Here is a 26388-nt window from a genome sequence, read left to right on the forward strand (position 1 = left end):
ATCGTTTTGTCCTGTACTTCACTGGGGATTAAATCAGATTTGTTTAGAGTAAAAGCTGCTCATACAAAAAATAAACAGCCAACTTAAAAAATGCAGATTGTAAGGAGCTGACGCGTGTTTTGAGCAATCAATTTTTATATGCATCTTATGCAATGTAGTGCAATTGAACAAACAGAAGATGGCAATAGTCCATCATCAAGTGCCTTATTCCTATAAGGACCTTCCTTTTAATATAGAAAAAAAATGGTTTGAGAAGAAAATCCTGAAAACACAGCATTCACATAACAAGATAAAATACTGCATGAGAACACCTTGGATGAAGTTTCCTACTGAAACAAGGGTTTCTTTTTTCTTTTTTAACACTGTTAGTTTAGTTTTAGATTCTGTTTTACGCATAATGAAAAAGTTGAAGTGTAAGTATTCTAATATTTGGATTATATATTTGGATTAATGCAAGTATTATGAAACTACTTATATTGTTTAGGGGAGATCATTTCTGGAAAGGAAGACAGGATATTTTGGATATTTATCCTACTTTTGATAAAAATATTTTAAATGGCTAAAATACCACAGAATAAACCCTGTTTTCCAGTCAGCTCTGTAGAAAACTGTTCACACACAACCTCAAAGACTAGTTCTGGGATCAAATTTGCTATTTTGTACTCTTAGGGGTCTACGCACGTACAAAACCATATTAAGAGGACCATTTTGGGGACTGGGCTGCATAGTTTAAATTCTCATAAGCACCAAATTAAATGGAACAGCATACTGGGTTGGTTTTCTGAAATGGTAATATTTAGGACTGGAAGATCAGTTATGTACACACAGACACTAATAACCAAAGACTCTCTTATTAGGTCTTATATGGTTAAAGAAAACCAAGACCGAGTGCTTCTGGTCTCCCTTTTATGATGCAAGTAATAGTAAATCACAGACGGGTTTATGGCTTGTGAAATTGTGCTCGATAATTACTGTGTTAAATTCATACACACACACAATCTCTGCTTTGCAGCTATTCCCCTTTTAACACCTTTGCAACACCCACAGGGACAGGCAGGTACACACAGCTTGTCTTTTCCACTGAGGGAGATTGCTACCCAAAATCTTCCAATATCAAGATGATTTATTTATGAGGCTGCAACTTTTTCCCCACCCCACTTTGTGCCCTTCCCTCCACGTGCACGTTACCCCACGGCAAGGCTAAGGCAGGTGGCTCATACTACTGCACGTTCCCTGCTGTGTTCCATGGGCTCAGCATGCAAGATAGATGGGTATCATCATATTTTTACTTTCTTATAGCCTTTTCCAGTATTAATCTTTCGAGCTGAATTTTTCTGTGTACTATAAAGCCTGTCTTGATTTACGCAAAAACGTCTTTTGTCTTGCAAGAAGGCATGCAGACCCATTACAACAGGTTTTACATCTGCTTGGAGAGAGATGCTAGACTCTGCAGCCAAACTGTGAACGATTACATCCCTTACCAGATGGAACTACAGTCAAGCCCATTACTAGTGGATAGGCTATTTGCAGAATAACTGTGCTACAGATGAAGATGGCTCTTCCCGTCTTTGTTGCCCACTGCTGCTCAGAAACCGTCACCACTTGCACTGTTTGGAACCAAAGCTCAGGAGCATGCTAGACTTAAGGCTGCTCAACCACAGCCAGGCTATGCGTTTCCACCGGTCTCCCTGATGCCTGGTTTCATCCAGGTTCTTCCATTCTCAGCAGTGCTCCAGCTCCTCCTTACCGTGAACAACGGACAGCTGACTCTCTGCCCCGCATGCTTCGCTGAGCTAACTCCTATCAGAAGCAGATCACAGAACAAGCACACACCTGCTAAGATTAAATTCAAATATCCTGACTACTAGACAATATTTGAAATATATAGTATAGCAGAGTATTTCTACACATAATGTATCTACACATACACACACTCTATAGGATTCATCATATATATGCAGAGCAAGAAAGCCTGAACGCCACTTAGAATCGTAACCTTTTTCCAGGTGGATGGCGGACTTCCTACCCAACTCCAGCAAAGCCCAAAGAGCTACCTCAGTGGAAACATCCCTGTTTGTCCCTAACCAGGCACACAAAGGACAGGTGAGGAGACTGCAGACCAGCCGTACAGGATTTGGGATTCTCCCCTCGCACAACGGTGGACCTGCACACCACACGGTGAAGCTCAGTGATGGCTGAAAACATGACCAGATGGCCACCCACACCTCTTCCAGCATGCTTCATACTCTCCTTACAGGATGCACATGCACACACACTACACCTTCTCACTACCCACTTATTTTTTAACTAAAGGCTGCATTTACATAGGATTTCCTCCTAGGAGAAACAGTACTACTGTTCCCTAGTAAGAATTTTATATGAAAAAAATCTATTACCCAAAGCAATCGCACCCGGGGTGATGCCCTTCAAAGAACGGCCTAAAGATACCCTTTCCAGGGGACCAAAGAGATAAAGCAACCAGTAGTTTCTGGAAAGCATGGCCCCACAAGGGAGCAGTGGGGCATCCATATGAAATCCCGCACTGGGAAGGGAAGATGCAGCCACGCACTCCCAGCACACAGGCCAGCCAGGACAAGTCTCTGCTCTGAAGCCTGATGACTTGGATGCATACAACACTTCACTGTAAAATCACCCTCAAAATAAGTTTACTTTATCTTGACAGGATGTATCAGTGATAATCCTTTATCACTGGTTTATACACGCACTTGCATATACAACAGTTCTTTGAAGAAGCTGTTTGTGAAATATTTTCCCAGGGCTAAAAATGAATTATGAAACGATATCCTAGTCCCCAAATACCAGATAACTATATTTAATTTGTCTGGATTTGACATGGAATTTTGGTCCTTAAAAGTTCTTCTTGAAAGAAAAAGGTACAAGAAAGTTTGTAAGAAAAGTCTCAGGCCCTGATCTATTGCTGTCATTTCAGAGAACCACATCAGGACAGAAGCATATGTAGATTTTGGTTGTACAGTCTGAGACTCCCATTTTTTATAGGACGCTACATGTGAAACATGGTTTTCCAGGTGGAGGCACAACAGCAGATCAGACCCAAGAATGCAAGGAGCACACAATTCGTGAATATTTGTGATTTTTTTTCATTTAGGAAGCTCTGCATTACATTGTAAACGAGTAGCCCAGCCAGAACTCTCCATGCCATGGGGTTATTGTGGAAGAAATGTTATTTGAACAAGTACTTAGAGACAGCTCCAGACTGCTGCCTGTGCAAGATTTTTGTCACTAAGTATATTATGCCCTTTACTTTCGAGGTTTCTCTAGCAATAACCTTTACAGTGGCTTGCCACCAGTGCAGCTTCCTAGGCATCTTAAAAAAGGAAACTAAAACCCCAAAAGTTCTAAAAATGTATCTTTGTATTGACACACACCAGACTCTCATGAATTAAGCAATCGTAATTGCTTAACCAGTGCAACCATGACCGGGCTTACTCAAATGTGTGTCAGCCCCATTCCTCAGCTCTCCCCACGGGGCCCCGTGCCACCCTGTAAGGCAAAACATTGGCATTGTGAGGGACAGCGGTGCCATTTGAATGCAGCCAAAGACCTGATGTCTAAGTTTCAGACAGATCCTTGTAAGGCCTCAGAAGGCTATTCAACAATGATGCACAGACATCTACCCATCAGCAAAACAAAACTAGGCAGAAAGTATTTGCCAGCAGCTTTGATAGGGTAAAGAACAAAACCCCGAAGTCCTGCAATACTTTTGTAATTAGCATGCCTTCCAGTAGGATTATTCTATAAAAATATTTATCTTGTTCATCCTGCTTTTACCAATTCATAGAGCTTGGCCACAGATATAATACAATCTCTGTGTTTTCACATTTAGTAGGGTTGGAAGCACTGACTACTTTGTTAGAAGGTTTTGATAACAGGGCACAGATCTGTAAGAAGATAAGCAATATCTCCGACTACTGATCTATGGCAATGGTTTGGTTGCATAAGATCCTTCATTTAGAAAAAAACAAGTCTGAACCCATCAGCCCCATTCCTGTTAGCAAAGGCTTCAGAGCTGCCACCCCAACGTGCACTTCTGTCATCAGACACATGAAGAACCAAGTCCCCACCACCACCACCCGCCCTTTCAGTCACCAGAGAGGCTCTGATATGTCGTCAGTTTTCTCCCATCTCTGTCTATGAACTTGTATTCTCCAGTTCTGATACAGAAGTCCATCAGCAGGACCACAAAAAAGGTTTCCTTTCATAGGCACTGAGCTCAGACAAAAAGTTCAAATTATTTTCTTAATAAAACGACAGCTAGACCAGCAGAAGTGAATTTTGGATTTTGGGGGAAGAAAAAAGACTTGCATGGCTAAAGGTAAAACACATTATCAGTTTGTTCTTAAGCCACCAAAAGCATATGATATACAGCAGGGGTCTTCTAGCAATCATGCTCACTGCTTGCTTTCTAACCCTTTGGAAATAGCAGCCATATCTTTAGATCCTTAAATATTAAATTTGGCTGGCATTTTGGAAAAATATCCATGTTTGCCTAACAAAGCGATCCTTCAGTTCGCCCTGCTGTCTAGAGTCATTCCAATGGGGTGAAACTGTACACAGAGCTGAGATGTCCTACCCGCCCTTTAAGCTCTTAATCCTCTGCCCCGGAAAACTGCTTGCTTCTCTCTGAAGCATGCAAAAAGTTATCTGTGCTGCAATGTTTAATCCATCACAGAACAGCAGCTTACACTTGAAAACATTGCATTTCTTCCTTCTTTTGGGACTTCACATACTCACGGAGAGCTGCACACTTCAATCTTTTACTGGAGGCAGCATTGTGACTGACGTACTTAGTTCTAGTTTAACAATTCTAAACAAGTTTGAACCAAGAATGACATTTCAAACCAAAAAGTACAGCCATGCCATTTGGCAATCCTACAATGACATAATTGCAAAATATAAAGTATGAAAAAGTCATCCCCAAAGTTGCTCACACTTGGATTCTGTTACCTTTCAGCATATTACCATTTTTAAAATAATTTCATACCGATGGCTATGAAGCTTGAACTGTCCACTGCATCATGAGACCTGCACAACTTTTCAGAGAGAAATCACACAGCACCCACGCATTTTAGCACTTCAACTGGTGCTCAAGATGACTTTGCCTGCTTAGAATTGACTTCCTTTTCCAATGTACACTGGCTACTCGTGATCTTCAGAGAAGACGACCAGTGACACTTCACTTCTGCTCCCCCGGCAAGGGGTGTTCTGCTTCTATTGCTCAAAAACTCTGCGTCGGCCAGAGCTCGCTGCAGCTTCTCTGCACGGGAGCAGCACCGAGGAGCACTGCCGGCACAGCCCTCCAGCCCGCTCCGCGAGAGAGAAGCAGCTGCTCCGAGCACACCAGGTATGTCCTTCCCTAGGGTCAGCTAAACGGGAAAGAGCATCCTCTTAACTTGGGCTTATATCTGCATCGTGTATTGCTTTAAATTAAAATTCTACCCCCAACTGAAGTCTTGGTAACTATTTCCATTACAAGCCATTTTTAAGGTATACATATTAGCGCTGGCTTGTTCACAGGGGCTTACATGTTTCATTTTGTGTCTTCCCCTTTCCTGTTGAAGAAGGTAACAAGCTCTGCAAAAAATATATATGTAAACAAGATCCTGGATATATCAGAGCAATAAAACATCCTGGTTCCATGCGCAGCCTAGAGCTCTGGATGTCTATAAACCAGTGAGTGCTTCACAGTGAGAGCACCACCAGAGTGGGCACCACTCTACCTGCCTTCCTTTTTATTATTTTCTTCCTAAGCAATGACTCCTGAGCACCATAAAAACCGATTTCTGAGTTAATTAGTATATTGCTTTGAGTTAGTTCAGCAATTTTATGTTTCTATCAGAATATGATCAAGTTTTAAATAATCAAGAGACTAGATTTTGGACAAAAAGAGCATGTGAGCGTATTAAACATATATGTCTGTTTTACCACTACGTGTACATAAAACTACTCACACACATAGCCTTTTGATAAACCCCACTGCCAATAGTCTGCTAGAACTATACAGTGGAAACACTGTTCAAATTCAGTAACAAACCTCATAAAATGTGAAGTGTTTTGTTTAGTCTGTATTGTGTTTCAAGTACAATGACAGTCATCAGAAGCCCCCAACAATAAACAAAATGGAAAAATAATACAACAGATAAAAGTGAAGTGAGAGGGAGAAAGAAGACGTCACTGACCAGACTGAACACAGGATGGCTATTTAAAGCCACTGGAACAGCTCTGAACGTTTAACGTGAAAAGGTGCATTTTGAGGGTTGTTTTTAAGCTTTTCCTCCTTTACCTCAATACATTAAACACACATACAAAATTGTGTTCTTCACTCACTATTAAAGGCAAACACAATTATCTTTATTTCCTTCTGGACAATAAAGTTAGTGAGTTACAGCATTAAACTTCAAGCCTGAGCAGCAGGGTCACACTGCCCATCCAAAGATCCCACTCAATTTATTTTAAAATACTTCGGGTTCAACTCCCCAGAAATATTTTGCAAAGCACAGAAAATAACCCTTGACTTTGCAAGAACTAAATGGCAACTTTTGACTTCAACCTAAAGAAATCTCCCGTCTAGAAAGAGTGAATTTAGGATTCCGTGCAAAGGCAGGCTGTGTTTAACAACTTTTCCGTACTCTCATTCTGGGGATGCAATCACATTACATACATAGAGCCAAACAAAAATTGTTCTAAAAACATCTCATGAAGTTTCAGTGGGTATTGCTCTGAAAAGTCATGGGACTAGGAACAGCGACTAGGGAGTAACATGAAGCCTGTCCGTGCACAGAAGAGGCGTGCGATGTTCCTTGGAGAATCGAGCTCTGCTTGTCACTATGTCACTGAAAAGCCAATCAGCCTTCCTAAAGCAAACCTGGACCCCCACTAATGCAACCGGTGGAAATCAACTGTGGCATCAATCTGCTTACATTGTTATTCTGAGTTAGTATAAATTATTTACATAATATTCTACAGTAGTCATAAATATGGTGCTAGTATTGTTTTCTTAAGAGAAATGAAGTCAGTACAAAACTACGGTTTGTTAAACATCCACTCACTCAACATCAAACCCACAAGTGCTGACTTCCAGGACTCCATTACGCAAAGTTGAAAAATAAGGACAGGCAGCAGTAATTTGCAACGCACGTGTTGTTCAATGTATCTTTACACACAGCTGAGAAGTAACAGCCAGCCCTGCCATATGCACATTACACCAGACAGCTTTCTTTTAACGTTATCAGGGTTGACAAGAACAAGATGCTTCATCTTCTGTTTCAAAGCATTCTCTGGTTTTTCTTGGGGGAGGGGGGGGGCACAGCAGCAGGGGGAGGGATGGCAAAGGATATCCAAATAACTACGATCCAAACTAAGTGATATATCTGCTGTACAACATCAAAGCCCCATTTCTAGGCTGCATGAGAGCAACTCATGATCTGATACGAGACCCCAGGAAAGGAACCGAGTGTTAGAAAGCACTGCGAACCCCTTTTAAGCAAGCTAGAATTTTTCAAGTCAGACTCTCAATTCAAATTGAGCCTTTCAAATAGGGAATAATAAACATGCAATCAAACCCCAAACATGCAACAAGCATGCAATCAAAACTGTCCTACAATTTGCCTCATACTTGAGATCAACTCCAGCTCTCTGCTTCAGCTCTGCCTGCCCTGGCATCGGTGTGTACCATGGTCACACTCTGTCCACGTGCTTTCATTAAGAGCCAAAATTATCTAAAACACAAGTTCTGTCCCACTGACAAATGGACACCTCATGACTGATGACAACATTCACAACCGGAGATGACAACTGCATAAGACTTACTGCTTTAGCACAAGCAGAACTGGCAAATCTTTTAAGCAGTTCCCTTTTACAGCCTTGCAGTCCCAGAGCCTGGTCTTGATATGACTGCAGGGACTTCACATGTGCCTATGCTCCTACCCGCCGCAAAGCCAGAGACTAACAGTCTACCACCCATAAAAATCACAAGGCTTCTCCATGAAGAAACATCTTTCTCGGAAGAGGAAGACACACCCCCACAGCACTGGTCATTTCAATTCTGTGCAGACTCACAGGCTTACAGGATCTGTTAATCAACATGTTAGGGCAGATGGCGCGGAAAATGACGCTGCACTGCTGAGATGATTGCCAGATGTGCCACTTCCAGGAAACCTCTGGTTAGTAAAGAAAATTGAAGTATAACCGTAACAGGCAAATTCCCTGATGGCGCAAGAAATTTAATGCACAACAGCTCTGAGTGCCAACAGACAAAGCACTGTACCAGCTACTAAGAAGAGAGTTAACTGTCCCAGCTGAAACCAGGACACGTGGACTTCCCAATTAAGACGCTGCAGAGCACAGAGTCTGGGTCTGTGGATTTTATGACTCCAAAAAAGGAAATTTGCAGGCAAAGCATGGAGGAAGTTTACTGTTCTTATTTATAATAAAAGGACAACCGAATCCCATGACTGAAAGTTTCCATAGCTGTTTCCATCGAAAAGGAAAGACAATACACAACTATGTACAGAACTCAAATGTGTCTGTTTCCTAATGGCCACTTGGTTATTACCTTGAGGAGTGCTTATTCACTGATGGCATCCCAGAGAAAACGGAGATCTTCTCTCTTTCATACTCAGATGAAGATGTAAGCATGACGCATTTCTCCCTCTAACCAGAGCACTGAGACTGCAGAAAACCAGTCCTGGACGGGACCCTGCAGAGGAAAAGGGCAGTTCCTGCTCTGCAGAACCAGGGAGCTCATCTGCGGCAGGACGGGACGGTCGGGTCTGAGCCCTGCCTTCCCCAAGGCAGGAGTACTGCAAGGTCACCGTAAGCACACCAGATCACTTGCCTGTGCTCACATCCACCTTAGTTAGCTAGGAGAGGTCTACTTTATAGATCTAAAAATATCAAATTACTGAGTCATTCAGGGATGGAGGCCTATGATTGGACTGTAAATCAGCTAACCAGCCCAAGAAGGAACATTATGCTTCAGAAAAACATAAAAGAGAAATCGCTCTGCACTGTAGAGAGGAGCTAGGTCTAGCTCAAGCTTTCTGTACCCAGGAGCAGGGCACGGCTCTGCGTATCTACACCTCCTGGCATGAACTGAGCACACCTGCAGTAAGCCTGGGACGCTCCAACACTGGTAATGCAGATGTGGCAGAAGAGACTTCTGTTCTCACACATATACAAGCAACATTAATGAGCCCTGGACGTGCTGAAGTGTAAGAGCCATCTCCAGAAAACCAAGCAATTCTTCTGGCAGGAGTCCCACTGCCACACCACATCACTACCTTCAGGTCCAACACAGTGCACAGTCACCTCTGCTGCCGATGGAAAGCACATACATGGTTTTGGGCCACTTTGGGGAAACTGGAAAATAAAAAATGTGGGGGTAGAAATAACGTACTAAACAACAGTGCTTCCTCCCCGCTTTGCCTACGAAACAAAAGGCCCCTGCGGCGTAACTGCAGCAGCAGGGAATGCTGCAGTGTAACACCTTCGACCCCTTTGCAACAAGTGGGTTGCAGTAACAGACTCGCAGTCTCCCTTGGAAATCCTGATGTCGTCTTAGATCTGCTTTGTAACCACCTCCTCAGCTTCTTTTCAAGCAGAAAGAGAGGGTAAAAGCCCTGCTTCTGTCAGTGCAGTTCACAGGAGACTGGGGAAGGCAGCCTGTGTGCTGGTGCCTTTGGAAAATAGCCGGGCAGGAGGGTGTGGAGAAGAAAGTAGAAAAAAGCTACACATTCTGCATCGGTAATTAAAGCTGAAAGAAACCTGAAGAAGCTGGCTACCAGCCTGGGCTGTGCTCTGGACTTCACTGCCAGTCTGCTTTGAGGCGCTCAGTCTTCAAACAAGAATCTTAGTTTTGTGGCATTTTACTCTACCAGAGCCCAGTCCTTCAGTGACAAGTTTGCCATATTAGCCCACAGGAAAGATTATTTCTGTCACACAAAGGTTGGCAGTCCGATCCAAATTGTTGGCTGCAGGCTCAAGTCCTGATTTTCTGATGAATCAGCAAAAAAGGTTATCCAGCTCTTTGCTAAATACTTAATCGCTTAAAACAATGGGAATAACTTTTGAATGTTTAAGCTATTGTCTCACTGCTCAAATTTTCCCTTTTGTTAGGTCCTTGAACGATGGCCTCCTTCAACAGAAAGTTTGGGGTCCTGCACATAAAGTGAGAACTGCCCTTGGAAGAGAGAGATTTAACTGAGGTTGGTGGACAACCTTGCTTTGCCAACAAGTTCTCTTATCCTTTACTTTATGTTTCTCTTTCAAACTCACTTGTCTTGGCAGACTGCACTTTTCTTCCTCTTCTGCAAGGATTTCATCTGGACACAAACGGAACATTGCTTATTTTAATTTTAGGCTTAGATGAGGAAGCTATTGGAAAAAGTTTGTTGTGGGTCATACTCTGAAAGCTGACCTTGGTCCCAAAAGGGATATTGAGGCTTCTGCTGCTGCTTCTGGGGAGAGGAAAAACAAAAACAAAAAAAAACCCCAAAGCACGGGGGTTTTTTTTAGAATTAATTACAAACTCCACCTCAGAGGGCCAGAGGTTTTTAAAGCACTTGTGATCAGCCAAAGCCTTATCTGACCCATTCTTCTCGTTCTTGCTTCAAAAAAATGACAATACGGTGGATGGAAAGAGATGAAAAGTTTGGCTGACTGAGTGCCTTCTGGGGAGCACCTGAAAAGCCTTGTGCATCGTCCTCCCTGATCCTCCTCCGGCTGCAGAAGGTCAGCCAGAGGAGAGGCAAACAGGGCAGGCTTGCCCTTGCACAAGCCTCCTCGCTCTGCAGCGCAGCCCAGAGCAGCCGGCTCCAGCAGGGCTTCCCAGGGAACAGGCTTCGTGGCTCGGAGCAGCCAGGAGATGAGCTGACACAGGCAGCTCCCAACACCAGCTTCTGGCAGCAGACTCTCTCGAGGAGACGGCAGCAGCCGTGCCCCAGCGGGAGCGGAGCTGGACGCCCGCCTGAGCACAGGCTGGGAACGGCAGCGCTTCCCCCTGCGGAGCCGAGAGCCTGGGCTACCTCCAAGCCTGCACAAAGCGCAGGTCCACCACCACGGGACTGCAGCTCAGCTGTAAAGAAGAGAGCTTGTGCTGCCACCAACTCATGTGTCTCAGTGTGAAACCGGGCTCCCAGCTCACAGGTGTGATTCCTCTCTAGCTGATTTCCACATTTGGAATGAGAATGAGAACGGAAACAGAATCTGTATTTTTCCAAAACGTGCTTCAGTTAAAATAATACCCCACGATGAACAGGAGAAGGAACAGGCTTCTCCGGGGCCTCCTGCCCTGCCTGAAACCCTCACTGATGCGTTGAGCCTCAGTAAGGGAGCACGTCCCAGCAACACCAGTTCAACAGCTCCCCACCATCCCCGGCAAAACCGTCCCAGTCTGGCAAAGTGCTCAAAGCAACACGGCTCCTCCCGGCTGCTCCCAGCCCATGCCTGCGGTGCTGGGCACCGGCGCAAAGCAGGAGGATGGTCTCCATCAAGCCTCCCCCAGGAGAGAGGGGAAAGGGCCCAAGTGGCTTGTAGGGACACGAGGATGCTGGACGTACACACACGCAGGGGAGCAGCTGGCACCGGGAATGAAGCGGGGCAGGTCACACTGTGCGGGTGTGCTGAAAAGGTTACGCTCGTGAGGGCAGGGGGAAAAGAGTAAAGGGACATGCAAGCGCTCCTCTAAGCCTTCCCAGGACACTGGGTGCTCATCCATCACAAGGAGGGTTAAAACCTGCAGCCTCTGGCACTCACCACTTCTTCCTAAGTTACAAGTTTAACCCTCTCTTCTCCTGAGGCACATGAAGAGCTATGACTCTTTAGGGCAGATGGATTTCCTTCTATTTGCTTGAAACTGAGGCCTGACGGTACGAGGTGTGACACACAAAGCCCATGGGACGTGAATCCTAAAGCTACAGCCCACCAGATCACAGGGAAGGTGTAGTGCAACGGGGCCCGCAGAAGCAGTGCCAGGGAAGCAGGCTGTTATCGAAGCAGGCTCTTATCAGGATCCCCACAGGAGCTGCCGCAGCTCGAGGAGACTGCCCGAAGAGGAAGGAGCCCAGTGCCAGGCAGCTGAGAGGGGACCAGAGCATGCCCCTGCCTCTGACACCCAAGAAAGTAACTGAAACCAAACTTTTTACGTCAGAGCACCTGCCTACCAGACCCGAAGAGCTCAAATCCAGATCCCAGAAAGGCTGAATGCTGACACTGCCACGGAAACGGAATACAAGGCAGCTATAAAAACTGTCAATGAAAGGAACACCCAAACTCATCACCCAAAAGCAATGAATAATTGACCATTATGGCTTTGATCTGGGCGTCTCAGAAATAAAAGAGAGGCAAGAGTACTCACAATAATGTAAAGACAATTTTGTCTGTGAAGATACCCCCTTATTTCACTGAGAAAGATTCAATGACATTTGGGGGAAGGAAGGGACTTCAGGTTAACACACACTGGCTCTGCGTAAAGGACGTGTACATGGCAGCAATGCATTAGCAGAAGGTACATTCATTTGTCCGTGCCTTCGGGCCCCTTCTTGTAAGGTGATAAACACTCATAGAAGGAAAGTCCATGAGGAAATTGTGTGTTTAATGGAGGGTTTGGGTTATGCACTGTCAAGCAGAGCTCGAGTAATGTACTAAATGTTTAACACTAACGTACGCAACTTGCGTATTTCACTTTTTAAAAATAAACATATAAACCTCAATTTCTCTCCCCGAACCTCAGATCTCTCTCAGAATATACTACTTTCCCACATTCATAGAAAAGATATTAGCTTTTCCATTACCATACACTTCCACTAATTTTGTACTTGATTTCAAAGCCTCCCAGTAAACACATGGGAAGAACAGGAAGGGAGGAAGACAGACAGGCGATTAAGGTTAAAAGAAAAAGAAAAAGAAGAAGAAAAAGAAAAAAGCCATACACCAAAGATTCATCACTTATCCCAAGAATACACCTCTCAGCCTTTGAGCACGCCCTGAGCAATTACAACGTAAGCCCGTGTGCTCCAGTCCAGAACACTCCCATTAACAAAAGCAGAAACTATCAGGCTAGGAAGCTTTACGGAAAAGGTCGCAGCCAGGCCTGGGAACAGTTTAAGAAAAGAAAACACCAGCCCTTAACTTAAGATTGCTTGCTGCTTTGCCAGCTGCACAAATGTGTCTTTCTTGAAACCAGTTCAACGCTGATCTTCATGGAAGTATGAGTAAGTACACGAAAATAGCACTGGCCATCTGCAGCACTTGAGATCTCGACCACATTTGGCCAAGCAGCAAGGCACAACTCACCAGCTCTTCAACTTTCTGCTTTCAAAGATACAGCACACTCCGAACCACTGTCACTACCGAAGCAGATGATGAAGATAATATTGCAAAGCATTTGCTTAAAGAACTAAAGCCTCTCCAGCTGCAAAGGAGCAGCCAATGGGTAAAGCAGAGCAGACAGAAGACTGCGCTCCAGCCAGTAAGTATCAGAATCTGCTGCAGTTTACACACTTTTCACGGTGTTTTACGTTGAAGGCAGTTGTAACGGACTTATTCTGTAAATCTGTTTCATAGCTGAAGAGGGACCATGCATGCAATTTTATACTTCTTTCCAGGTGACAGACTCTGCCTTTTCATTACATGTTTCTGTACATTACCAATGCTCTCAAACATTCTCTTTTAATTTTTAAATAACTACCACTATAATTTTTTTTTTTTAAATTGACAAATAAGGTGAACAGGAAATCATCCATGCGTTATGCAAACCACAAACAAATTACTTAGAACGCAAATGAGCAGTCATAACTGTAAATAAATACAAAAAACCAAGGCAGACAAACTCCTACACCTATCAGGCTGACATCGAACATGTCAAGCTTCGCCACCAAAGACTGCTGATCCACAGGTAAGGATTGCTCTGTATAGTGTATCTTCACAGAAGATATTTTTCTTAAGCAACTACTTTTGTTTTAATTTATGACTGAGGAAACATAACTATATAAGACTCATAGTTTAAAACATCAGAAAATTGAATTAAAAAACAAATATTTAAATGACAAATGTTACTATTAAAATAGAGTATTAAAGGGAACAATTTCTTTACTTGAGCCACATTTTACTTCTTTTAAATACCCAGTTTAGGACAATAAAACTACTAATCATTAAAATGTTTTATTGACATACTCATACTAGAATAATTCCAAATTTGATAGGACAATTGCTTCTAAAAGCTGGTCTGTTTAGTCCTCTAATATGAAATCATAAACTGACCATTCCTAATACCCTGGTCCTAACTTTTCCTCTTACATCCACCGCTCCCTAATTCAGATACTATAACTAATGGGAGATAGGAAGAATCTCGGTGGGAGGTTTTTTGAGGCTTAATTAAAAAAACAGAATATTTGGGTTAGATCTGAAAATGATCCTACATGCAGACAGCTCAAAGCATTGCCCAAGTTTCAGTGTGAATATCAAGGTTTGCACAGATACTTCATAGGCTCTAATCTTTTAATGCTAAAAGGTTGTGGGTTTAGAATAATTTAGACCCTTGTCTAAAAATCAGAAACAAAAACAGAATGAAAAATTTAACTTATCAGGAAAATTAGGCTGTTAAATTTCAGATTTCAAAAGTAGCATAGGGACTCCTGGGCAATAAGAAGAAATTAAACAATTACTGGTGGGTTTTGCAAGACAGAAATAAAATTCTACCCTTGAGGCGTCCTCACGCTGCAACCAAACGAGCTTGCGCTGCCCTTCAAAGAGCCTGCTATTTTAACAAGAAATAAACAATCTTATCTACAGCTGCTCTTTATACCTGTTGGCTCTCCTCGCTCACTTTGTCCCTCAGAACACCAGAAATTAATCGTACGTGCCAAGAAAACATCACGTATCATCTAACTGATTAATAACTTTGGTCAGGAAAATCTGTTACGAAGTGCTGTCAATGCTAAACGCTGTCTGCACTGACCAGTGCCCTGGCCAAGTTAACAGCAGTCTGTCTTTCACTCAAGCTTTGTTCGTGAACTCGGCAGAAGGGACGTGCGGGAGGGTGACACGCTAAGTGCGTGGCTGTTGACGCAGCCGGACCCCGCTCCGGCAAGCCCCGCTGGAAGGCGTGGGGCTGACGGGGCTCCGCACCTCCCCACGGCCCCTCGCTCCCCCGCACCCCGGCACACTACCTTGCTTTGATCTAACCTGGGGACAGAAACGTTTATTTTCCCCATTGCTGGGTTACCTGAAGACATCAGCTTGCAACTTTTTTTTTTTTTTAAAGGGTGAGCAGATGGGGAGGAGAGGGAGGAAGGAGGGGAGCAAGCAGAACAAAAGCTCAGTACTCAGATCTGCTTCAGTTTTAGAAACAGATGTTTTGGATCCAGTGGAAATGAGAATTCATTCACAACTGTAAAAAAAGTCAAGACTTTCTACTGCAATACTGCGTACTTCTGAAAGGTGTTGATAGGACTCTTCTCAGCCCAATCACTGGCAGGAAATGATTGTAATGCACTGAACTTACAAGCTTGGGAATTGTTTTTGCAGATACAAGGAATAAGAAATACAGATACAATTATTAATTCATAAGGATTCATGAATATTGGCTGTGTTATACAAAGAAGTTCAAATCCTCACACCGCCCGCCCCCCCCCCCCCAAAAAAAAAAAAAAGAAAAATTATACAACCAACCAAAAGAATACAGGCAGCCAGGGGCAAACACAGTCCCAACAAAGAGATGTCACAAAAGATGTCACGGCTTTATTCCATGTTTTTTGTTAAAATAACATTTGAAAGGTTAGATGATATAGCCAATTTCTTCCAAACTGAGCAAGTCAACTGCTCCCTTCGGTTAAGAGATGAGGAAGAAAAGACAATCCAGGCTAGGACCTGCTGCTGCCCAGTGCAAAGCAAAGGGCTGCAGACAGATGCAATGGTGGTCAGGGTGCTGCCACCCCACTAGGTGACATGGGGTCCCTGCCTACCAGGTCATTCGAAGGGCTGCAGTCCCTGCACAGGCATTAGTGATGCAAAGTGGGGACACTGGCAGAAGGGGTGACCGTGTAGGGCTTGGGGATGAGATGCACACAGGAGGAAAAAGACAGTATACAAGGCAGACAGTTCACAAGGCCTGACAGCACTATAGGGACTGGCACACGATCTTAAGAAAGCCCCAAAGGACGGCATTCCGAATCGGAACAGGTCCGAGTCCAGCTTTTTGTTCGATTCATCCCAAATTTGGGAAGTCAGGAGTTTGTAAATAAAATATCATAGCATGAAAAAATACCACTGCTACTCATGGGGATGCAGCAGCAGTGGGACACTGCTTCAGCAGTGGGACACCTTCACGGGACACACAGCCTCTCAGCCACTTTCACAGGGGATGCTACTCTCACCGGCACCCCGAGGAGCAGCCCGAGCAGAAATATGGCTCACGCAGTCCTCTGTCTTCTCACGCCAGGCAGGAGTGGTCTTGAAAGCGAGAGCTGGAAGGCACGGCAGCAAGGAACCGACACCCTCTAGAAGTTACTGCCACACTTATCGACCCCCCTTTTCTCTGAGCCATGCCAGAGGAAGTGTGCACTGAGCACCACCACGTACGATGCTATCTGACAGTTACTCGCTTATTACTTCCTGCGACAGGAATGCTATTTTATTTTTTCTGTCATCCTAATTTGACTATCCATCGCATTTTCCTCCACTACATTCTATGCATCTATGACAAACAAGAACAACTACCACCCAAGACGCCATTTTAAAGGGCTGAAATAGTACATAGTGTATTTTGCATACTTTTATTCTCTTAAGTATTAAAATCCAGACATTGCCTTATGACAAATGTTATAATAAGAACAGAAAAATAACGAAATCTTAGTCTCTTGGCAAACTTGCAAGAAGTCAAACGTACCAACATATCTCCACAGTCACTGCAAAAAAATGCCTTCCAAAGGAGACCAGCAATTACAACCATGGACCCTGAATGTCTCTACCCTGGCACCTACCCCACCGGCTGCCAGGTCGGGCTCCTTTGTGGAGATGCGGAAAGGGAGCAGACCAGCCCTGAGCACGCACCGGCTGAGAAATGCCCAGGCAACCGGAGGAGGGGGCTTTCCCCTGGCCAGCCCCTGCCCGCCCCTGCCCGCTCTGTCCCCCCAGAACACCCAGCTGAGCGCCTTCAGAGAGCAACCTGGAGAACGGAGAGACAGGATCCCACCGCCTGCAAATCTCAGCCAGCAGGCCCTGCTTTTATTTCCCTCCCCTGGTCCGGCTCCTAACGAACACATGAGCACATCCACCCTTTTAAGCCCCCCCACGGAGACCCACAGCAGCCTGCCCTGATGGTTTCCAGCCAGCGGCTGCCCACACGCTCTGCTCAGAGTGGCAGCTCCAGAGAGCGGGGCAGGCAGCTCGCACCGCAGTGGCCGGGGATGCATGTCCAAACCAGGGGCTGCTTTCTGACTCGATTACATCAGAGTGGCTGGGACTGCAAGTTCAGACCACTACCGATATTCCTACCACACTAGAAAGAAAAATCTTAAAAAAAGATTCTTCTTCTGGCACAACTCAGCACAATTTGCAATCACTGTGTTTTGTGTATTGCACTTCCTCTTTCTCTAGATTTCTCATAACATCAGAGATAACATTTGGCATGATCTTCTCCCCTGATAAAGTCCATTTTGCAGTTCAAAAAAGTTTTCTGGGGACAGTGACCACTGTCAACAATTCCTGACCCAGTAATCGCGTTGCATATTTACTTATCAAGCAGCTGCATTAATTTCCATAAATAGCTAAAATGTGCAGTCAGTTCTACAGAACCTTCATTATATTGTGTTAAAAAAAAAACGCAAAACCAAAAAACTTGTAAATATTACTCTTATGTTCAGCAAAGCAGCCATGAACTTTGAAGTCTGACAGCCAAGTTACAGAAGTCAAGAAAAAGTGCCCTTATGATAGTGGAAAGGTTACAAATGACAGCATAAGAGTTTGAATACAGAAAGAACTAAGCATTTTTAATGGTTTATGCGACTTTCCTTTTGTGTATTTTGCCAAGACAACACGATTAGCAAACTGAGAAAGTTCAAAACTTCCATATATTAAAAAAAAAAAATCTTGTTAATTTGGTGAATCAAGTTTGCTGGTTTTGCACAACTAGTTGATATTATTTACATAGAATAAATATGCTTTATGCTGAACCAAGCATTTGAACATGAAATGCTGCTCAAGTATGAAAGGCTCTTCTCTCATACAAATCACAAATTGCTGGGTGCTCATACATACCCTCGAACACACGCCAGCAAACAGCAGCAGTTACGCAGCAGCAAAAAACCAGCAATGTTTTAAGAATTGGGGAAAAGGGGAAAAATAAAGAATCCTTAAGCCCTTAAGCTTAGTCATCACCTCAAGTAGCATTTGGACAAAAAGGTCCTACATTGACCCACCAATTAACATCAAATGAGGAGTATTCACAGTTTCCAGGTGAACCCCAGTGTGGAATGAGGGGCGAATACCTATGCTCATTTCAAGCTGCATGTCACTTGGTGGAGCCACCGCAAGTTCTCACATTCTCAAGAGAGAAGAGGATGTTCTCATTATGAAGGTTTAAGGGCAGCTTGAACAAGAAAGCAACCAGAAGAAGCACGAAAGGGCAGCTCCTCTATGAAGCGGAAGCATGCCTTCTGCCAGCTACGTGCAACCCACCTCTGCGATCCACAAATCAGCAGAGGAGTGCAGCCACCATGGCAGCCGCAGTTATGAGGACCCAGAAGCACCAAGCAGCTGCATGAAGGCCACTCTGCTAGACTGATTCTTTACCAGAGCGCAGGAGTTAGACCTCGTGGTACTACATCGCCATAGCTCCTACAGGATCCACACTGGGGCCCGCGACTGATGGAGGGAACAGGCTAGCGAGGTGACAGCGTTCGCTATCAATGCTGAATTATTCAGAGCAGTAGGGACAAGGCCTTCCAGAAAGAGCTGAGTGTGTGACTAGGTGACAAAAAGAGCAGATAAAATTCATCATGAACACTAATGACGTGATGCACGGCACGGGGGTACACAAAAGCCTCTAGCCTTACCCATGCAGCGATGGGCTTTAGGTTGAACATGACTGCTCTATGACTCTGTCCCTAACCACTTTCGAAGTCCTCCTGAAAGATCTGAAGACTTGCCTGCAGTACTGATCATTAGACGGTCTAAACAGGCCTTGCACTGCGGGAACCCCTCAGCACCGCAGAATTACACTGTCCTGTGTTCTGATACACAACTCTAACAACTGCATTTTCCTGTCTCTCACATAGGTCTCCCAGCAAGAGAAGAGGCTCTGTGCCTGAGAATGGAAGGTGCTCCAGACCCTTAACAAAGAGCACCACAGCCGTCAAATCAAGAAAGGTAAGGACATGCCATTGATACTGAAAGATTTACAGAGCCTAGCTTGGACTTTGGCCTCCTTAACCACAGACAGTTGATAAATCTGCTGGTATCAAATGTAAAATTTGTCTAGGGTGTCTTCCACGCTGCACAGACACAATATACTGTACAAAGTGTTAATGTCCACATCTCTAATCACACACTTCTGAAATAATCCTTTGTTGTAAGATGCCTCGGTACAAGAAATACTTCATGAACTTCCTAAGCCATTTAGTATCTGCTGCTAAGTCCAAGTGCAGAAAGACCCACCTCCAGGTACTTTGCTTTAGGAAACCCTACAGAGCAGGAACAAGTTCTGAACACATCACATGCAGAGAGAGGGTCCTGCTTAGACAGCCTGACAGGAGGAAGAGAACATGTACACCGCAGACAGCAATGGGAAGAGAACAGTTTTTAAATACAGTGTGTTACCATCTTAAATAAAGATGCCATTCGCTATTGGTGCTTTTCCAGGAGATCCTTCTAGTTTTGGCAATATCACCCCCAACCTTACCCATTATTACCTCCTAATCCTAACGCACCTATTCACATGGTAGTTCTATTACAACACCTGCTCTCCACACCATCTTTTTCCTTTAAAAACCCAACCAAACAAAAACAAATGCCTTGATGACTAGAGCGTAAACATAAAGATAGGATGGCAGGTCCTCGTATTGGAGAACTACCAGGAAGAGATTAACTGCAGGCTTTGGGTGTGAACACGGGTAGCACCTGCTCCACTTCACCATGCAAGTTCCAGAACAGCACCTAAGCTCGTCAGCCTTTACAGTGTCTGCAAGAGATACACAAAACAATACACCAAAGGAAACAATTTTACCTATTTGAAAGAAAATTTCCATTTCTAGTTATTGCAAGGCTGCATTCAGGTTCCAGTCTGCTACACGGAGGCATCAGCCACTGACTCTGAATTGTGGCAATAAGGAAATTGTTTCTTTTCTAAAAGACGGGGTGGGTTTTTTTCCCAGCTCCATGGCATGTGTTTTCCAGTTGCCTAGGTTTTCATTTGCCAAATACAGCAGCATTATATCTATATCTGTTCTGCCCTCCCTACAGAGGACAATTCACCCCCGTAAACATTCTGTCAAAGAAAAGCAGGCAGCAGATGTGATTTCTCCTTGGAGATCCTCTAAAATTTAAATCTGAATGACTTCAGAGGACAGCTCTAGCTTCTACATTATGCTAACACACAGACACACTCCTGTGTGTCGTGCTACTAAAAGTAAAAGTTTAAAGCAAACTGTGCTAGCTGCGCATTCGGGTTTCTTTCAAGTGAACATTAGAAAATATTGCCATACACTAGGTATTTCCATGCTTGACTAACAGAAGAGTGGTTTTATGCCTGTATACAAAACAGAACACTTGTACAAAGAATATTCATATCCCTCACATGCTTCCTGGTAAAACAGTGCTAAAAATACATACCAGTCCTTAAGGGTTAATGCCACGTATTTAGAGTCACAAAATCACTGTGGCTCAGTCCCCCTCCTAGTTCGCAGCGCACAGGCTTATACCCGCAGAAAATGGGCAGCACAGGGCACAATGGATTAAAGCCAAGCGGAGAAGCAAATGGATTCTCTGTTCGAAACAGCAGTATGCCCTTGAACATCATCAAAAAGCGAGATGGCACCACTTGGAAAATACTAACTATGCATCCCTGCTGGAAATGATATGGTGTGGAAATGTGGTCATTTCTGAGAAGTATGCCAAGTTCATTTTGAAGTAAGAGTAGAAATCTTATACTAATTAATGGAAAGCATAGCACCATTTTGTCTTACTGAGATAATCTTTCTCTGCTTCTAGGAACAAAGATATTGTAAGATGTCCAACTCCAGCACAAACTCCTCAGGAAACAACTGCAGTCACAGCACAGTAATAACTAAGACAGTCATTCCCCTGGTCTACTGTTTAATTTTCATAGTAGGACTCTTGCTGAATGGTGTGGCAGCATGGATCTTTCTCTATGTTTCTAGCAAAAAGAGTTTTATTGTCTATCTCAAAAACATCGTTGTTGCCGATCTCCTAATGAGCTTGACATTTCCTTTCAAAATTCTTGCCGATTCAGAAATTGCACCTCCACAGCTCAACACGTTTGTGTGCAGATACTCTGCTGTTGTTTTTTATACAAACATGTATATCGGGATAACATTTTTTGGCCTCATAGGTTTTGACAGATACTACAAAATTGTAAAGCCTTTATTCACCTCCTTTGTTCACACGGTTAACTACAGTAAGGTGATCTCTATAATCATATGGTTATTGTTAATGATTATATCATTTCCAAATATGATTTTAACTAATGAAATCACTAAAGAAAATTATTCCAGAAAATGTATAGGTCTTAAAAGTGAGCTTGGCAGACAGTGGCACAAGGCGTCAAGTTACATTTGCACAGGGATTTTTTGGGTTGTTTTTCTTCTGCTAATCGTTTTTTACACTTCTATATCAAAAAAAATATATAGCTCTTATAAAAAATTCAGAAGGAATTCAGATGTGACCAAGAGAAAAACCAGCCGTAATATATTCAGTATCATGCTTGTATTTGTCATTTGCTTTGTACCCTATCACCTCTGCAGAATACCATACACTCTAAGTCAAACTAGCTCACAATTCAACTGCCAGTCAAAAAAAACTCTGTTCTATGCAAAGGAGTTTACTCTTGTACTGTCTGCTGCTAATGTGTGCCTAGACCCCATTATTTATTTTTATCTCTGCCTACCCTTTAAAGAAAAGCTGTATCAAAAACTGCATCTCAAGCTCAAAACTTCAAGTGAGGTTGAAAGTTCCAAATCCAGAAGATCAAATACACTTCGGGAAAGTATAAACATAGTGTAGGTTCAGGTCTGTAAAATAACGCACATTTCAGAAAGTTATTCAAGAATGCAAATGTCTCAAAGAAACCCAACAGATGAGAACCAGCACTAAAACAGAAAAAAGGTTTCAGCATAAAATACCAAATGGCATTTCTCTGTATAAAAACATTATTGCATGTTGCCAATATATTTACTATGTGCTGTTTCAGCTGATGCTATGATTGCATTATGGTGTAATACGACCTATCTGGATCTCAAAAAAAAGAGAGAGGAATAACTGGAACAACACATTCTGGAGCTCCCGGCCATGGTTCTCTGAAAGGATTATCCAACAGACCCAATAATCAAACTGATCTGCTGCTGTTTCTCGCGAAGCCAGGCACGACACACATGACGATCAACAAAGCAGCCTGAAGGGCCTGGGACAACTGATCGCTCCACCTCGGCTGGAGCAGACCCCTCAGAAGCAACACAAGGAAGTTCAGCACAAGTCTCTCTGCCTTGGCCTCCACCAGCCCATAAAAGAGGACTGAGACCCTGAGGGGAAGCTCTCTCGTGTATCTACCAGGTCACAAAGCAAAGCTTTGAAGGCAATGTGCAGCTTAAGGACAGACTCTATTCCAACAACTGGGGGGGGAACAGATAAGGGAAAAAAAAAGGAAAAAAAGGAAAAAAATATACATCAAATCCTCAAAGATCTGCACAGAGCCTGAAAAACCCTTGGTAAAATTAAAATAGATATAGATATATATAGGTTAAGGGAAACATTCTATAAAATTAAGAATTAAACATGACTCTGTGTCACCCTTGGGCACCAAATGTCAGAATATTTCTATAAAATGTGATGCTCAATATAAGCAAGTGTTTAAAGAGGATCCTTCGATGAACTAAATAGCACAGTTACACTGTACCATATTCCTCTGGACTTTTCTGAAATAACATGGTGTACACCAAAAATGTTCATACCAAACTGACTAAGATTTCAGTAACTCCCTTGCTGTTGTTGCAGGAGGAGGTAAGAACACTCAAGGAGCCGTTTGGAAACACACACGTACAGCCATCTAGAAACTCTGGGGTATATTTAAATCCAGAAAGAATGATTTGTTGGTTTTCCCATGCTTTTGGCACAACGATAAAGCATTTCTCTCTGTACAAAGGTAATAGCTGAAAGCCACCAACCTTCTATATATAAATATAATCTTTTTTAACTGTATTTTTCAGTGTAGCTTTTTTTTTTTTAATTGATTTTATCATTGTACAGGGAAAAGACACCAGTGCATAAAGTACCCACAAAAGCTTTCAGGCAGTGGCTCTGGAAGCTGAATGCTTTCCTTTTACTTAACAAAGAAGATACAGGAACAGAAAACAGAAATAACATGTGCTTCACCTTTCTGCCACTGTGTTTTATTTTAGTCCTCACAGATAATCTCTCAGGGTGAAAGATTTTTAAACATACGGTCTTTGAACCTTCTCCAAGGCAGTGGGTAACTTCTGTTGGTCTGAGACCACCCACGTACAGTAACAGTATTCTACCATCGCACAGGATTATTTTTCAACTAAAGGACCGGACAACTCTGCTGAGTTTAAACACACCTTTGTGGGGCGTATTTACTTCCATTTATTTCCCACTTGCCTGAAGAACAGTCCCACCCCAAACCCACAGAGCAGCCAGCACCCGACACCCAGGGGAGCCTGGATGTTCACCTGACAGCAGGGGCTGGGGGGATCCTCAGCCCGAACCAGCCCTTCAGGACTACAGGAGAAGGCTGCGTTTTGGTTGTGTTTTTTAAAGCAAATACATAAAAGATTATTTATGTGGTTCTTTCAGAGCTCCCTGACTCTTGTCAAACTGAGACTTTGCAGGCTCTTCCCTCCAAGCAAGGGAAATAGCCTGTTGGGGAAGGGAATCTGTTGCTTTGTGGGAGATTTTTTGTCATTTATGGAAAAAACACTTAGTTCCTTACATGGCATGGCTTGGTATTTGCCTACGTAAATCTAAATAATTGCGGCTGTGAAAGCACACTGGCATACAGAGATAAAAACACTTCCACAAGATATATTTGTATAACTTTTTAATTACTTTGCAAGCTTTGAAAAAATTATTTATATTGTAAAATTGTTTCCTCACCCCACCAGATTACTGGTATTAGAATGACAAAAATCTGCATACCCAGGGGAATGGCAAAAATCTACACACCCAGGGGGAAGGATGCTGACCAACACAGTTTTGAAAAAGTGGCGCTAAATTTCTAGCTTTTGGTTCGCTTTGAAAAAAATCTTCCTCCAATAGCTTCACTAGTCAGAAAATGCTTCTGTGACCCCCCCATCCTACTGCAATCTGCCACCCTGTGTGTGACAAGTCCCAAGTAACACCATTATTAAACCAAGCTTCTGCTACCATTTCCCCAACCTTGCTCTTTACTTTGCTGTATGAACTGGGATGGAAAGGTATAGGGCCAATTTTTTTCTGCACTGGGTAAGTTAACTCTTTCACACCTTTCCCAGCACATCAAGCCTCAGATAAACCTAGGCAGCTCCTCAGACACCCAGAAGCCTTGTGGTCGCACTAAATACCAGCTCATGCCTTGTCAACCTACCACCTGGAGGAACGTCCCTAAAATTCTTGCAGTGAAAGTTATGGGTAACCCAGAGCTAAACAAGGTTCCCTTTCAACGGCGACCCAGTCCCCAGCTGCAGCTCATCCTCCTGACTTACTCGTGACTCCCTCCATTGCACTGCAGGAAGAAGCAGCTGGGTTTGGTCTGTTTATTCTTTGGAGAGCTAAGTTATTCAGCTGGACCTGGAATCTCTTCCAAAGGCGTGGTGCCCCTGGGAAGAACAAGCCTGCATCGCAGGCTGCCGAGAGACATCACACACACACATGTGCACAGAAAAGTTGTTGTGCTCACACATTTCAGCCTCTCTCCCCCAAGCCTGGTGGAGTTCCCGGTCATCCCTTTGCAAGGAGACATTGTTCTGCTGTTCAAAACCTTGAGACAGCACCCAGGTAGGGTGGCATAAATCTGCTTCAAAAAGCCCATAAACATCTCACATTTTGAAGTACGCACCACCTCATAACCCTGCCCTAGCCTTTAGCGATACCACGCAGCTATCTACCCAGATGCCAACTGAACATTACACTGGACAAATGATAACGCTGCAGTTACTGTGCAATGGGTTATTTACGCTAATATCGTGGTGTGAGGCTTCAAAACGGACCATTTTCTCTGCCGCTGACAGAGCATAGTAATTTTTCAGGAAAAGAGCTAAACCTAGTAAATGGAAATCCTTCCTCCAAACACTATTTCAGGACAGAAAGCTCACTCCACAACTGCCTCAACATATAAAAAAAACTAGTTGTGCAGAAATCAGCAATAAGACTCTCAAGGAGTTTAATTTTGCAGGATGTCATCTCAAAAAATTATCTCTGTTGTAAAAAACCAACAAAAACAACTCACCAAAGAGGAAGTGGATGCCACTTTAATCTACCTAACAAGGCCACACAGTCACAACCAGCAGATGTAACGAGGGAGCAGCCCTTGTATTTGCTGACTTTAACACAGAAGGGACAGGAGGAAAGGGCTAGTTTCCCTCTGCCAACACCCTCACACACATTCTCCCATCTCACCCCAATATATGTCCTCTATAATTTTTATGAGAAATCTTCATCAGCACATCTAATAATCATCACTTCAGGGCACTGCGTATCTGTAAAACACTGTTCAAACAATTAAAACTAAATATTGATAATTGACGGAAGGCGACAGGGCAGGCTAAGGAGCTCCTCGCTACTCGACAGTAGGCGGGTGTGCTCTGCTGGCTGCCGATGACGCTGATCCCCAGGACGTGGTTACCTTCCCGTAGTACCTGGAGTTCACACAGTGCTGTGTGCCAGGCAGAGCAGATTCCCCCCCCTCTCCGACAGGCTCAGTGACACAGGCTACACTGAACACATCTTACCTCCTTATGCTCTGAAATAAATATATGAATCAGTTTTTTCTTCATCAAAAATAGCTATTTCTGCTCAGAATTCATAACTACCCTGTGCCAAGATCACTCCTATTTTTCATTTACAATGCAGACGTTACAATGGGATAAAAAATTTTAATCTGTCAATGAAAGTCATGAGAAGCTG

General features: G+C 43.6%; 2 protein-coding genes across 3 annotated transcripts in view; one reads left to right on the forward strand and one right to left on the reverse strand.

The window, feature by feature from the left end:
• Positions 1-26388, reverse strand: part of MED12L (mediator complex subunit 12L) — a 153978-nt gene that overhangs the window by 81345 nt on the left and 46245 nt on the right. The window lies entirely within an intron of this gene.
• P2RY14 (purinergic receptor P2Y14) lies at positions 13385-22491 on the forward strand. The gene is made up of 3 exons (XM_050902190.1): positions 13385-13507; positions 19314-19404; positions 21244-22491. The coding sequence occupies exon 3, from the start codon at positions 21262-21264 to the stop codon at positions 22273-22275; it is 1014 nt and encodes a 337-aa protein (XP_050758147.1). The 5' UTR covers positions 13385-13507; positions 19314-19404; positions 21244-21261; the 3' UTR covers positions 22276-22491.

Source organism: Gymnogyps californianus, chromosome 10 (assembly GCF_018139145.2).
Source record: "Gymnogyps californianus isolate 813 chromosome 10, ASM1813914v2, whole genome shotgun sequence".
NCBI lineage: Eukaryota > Metazoa > Chordata > Aves > Accipitriformes > Cathartidae > Gymnogyps > Gymnogyps californianus.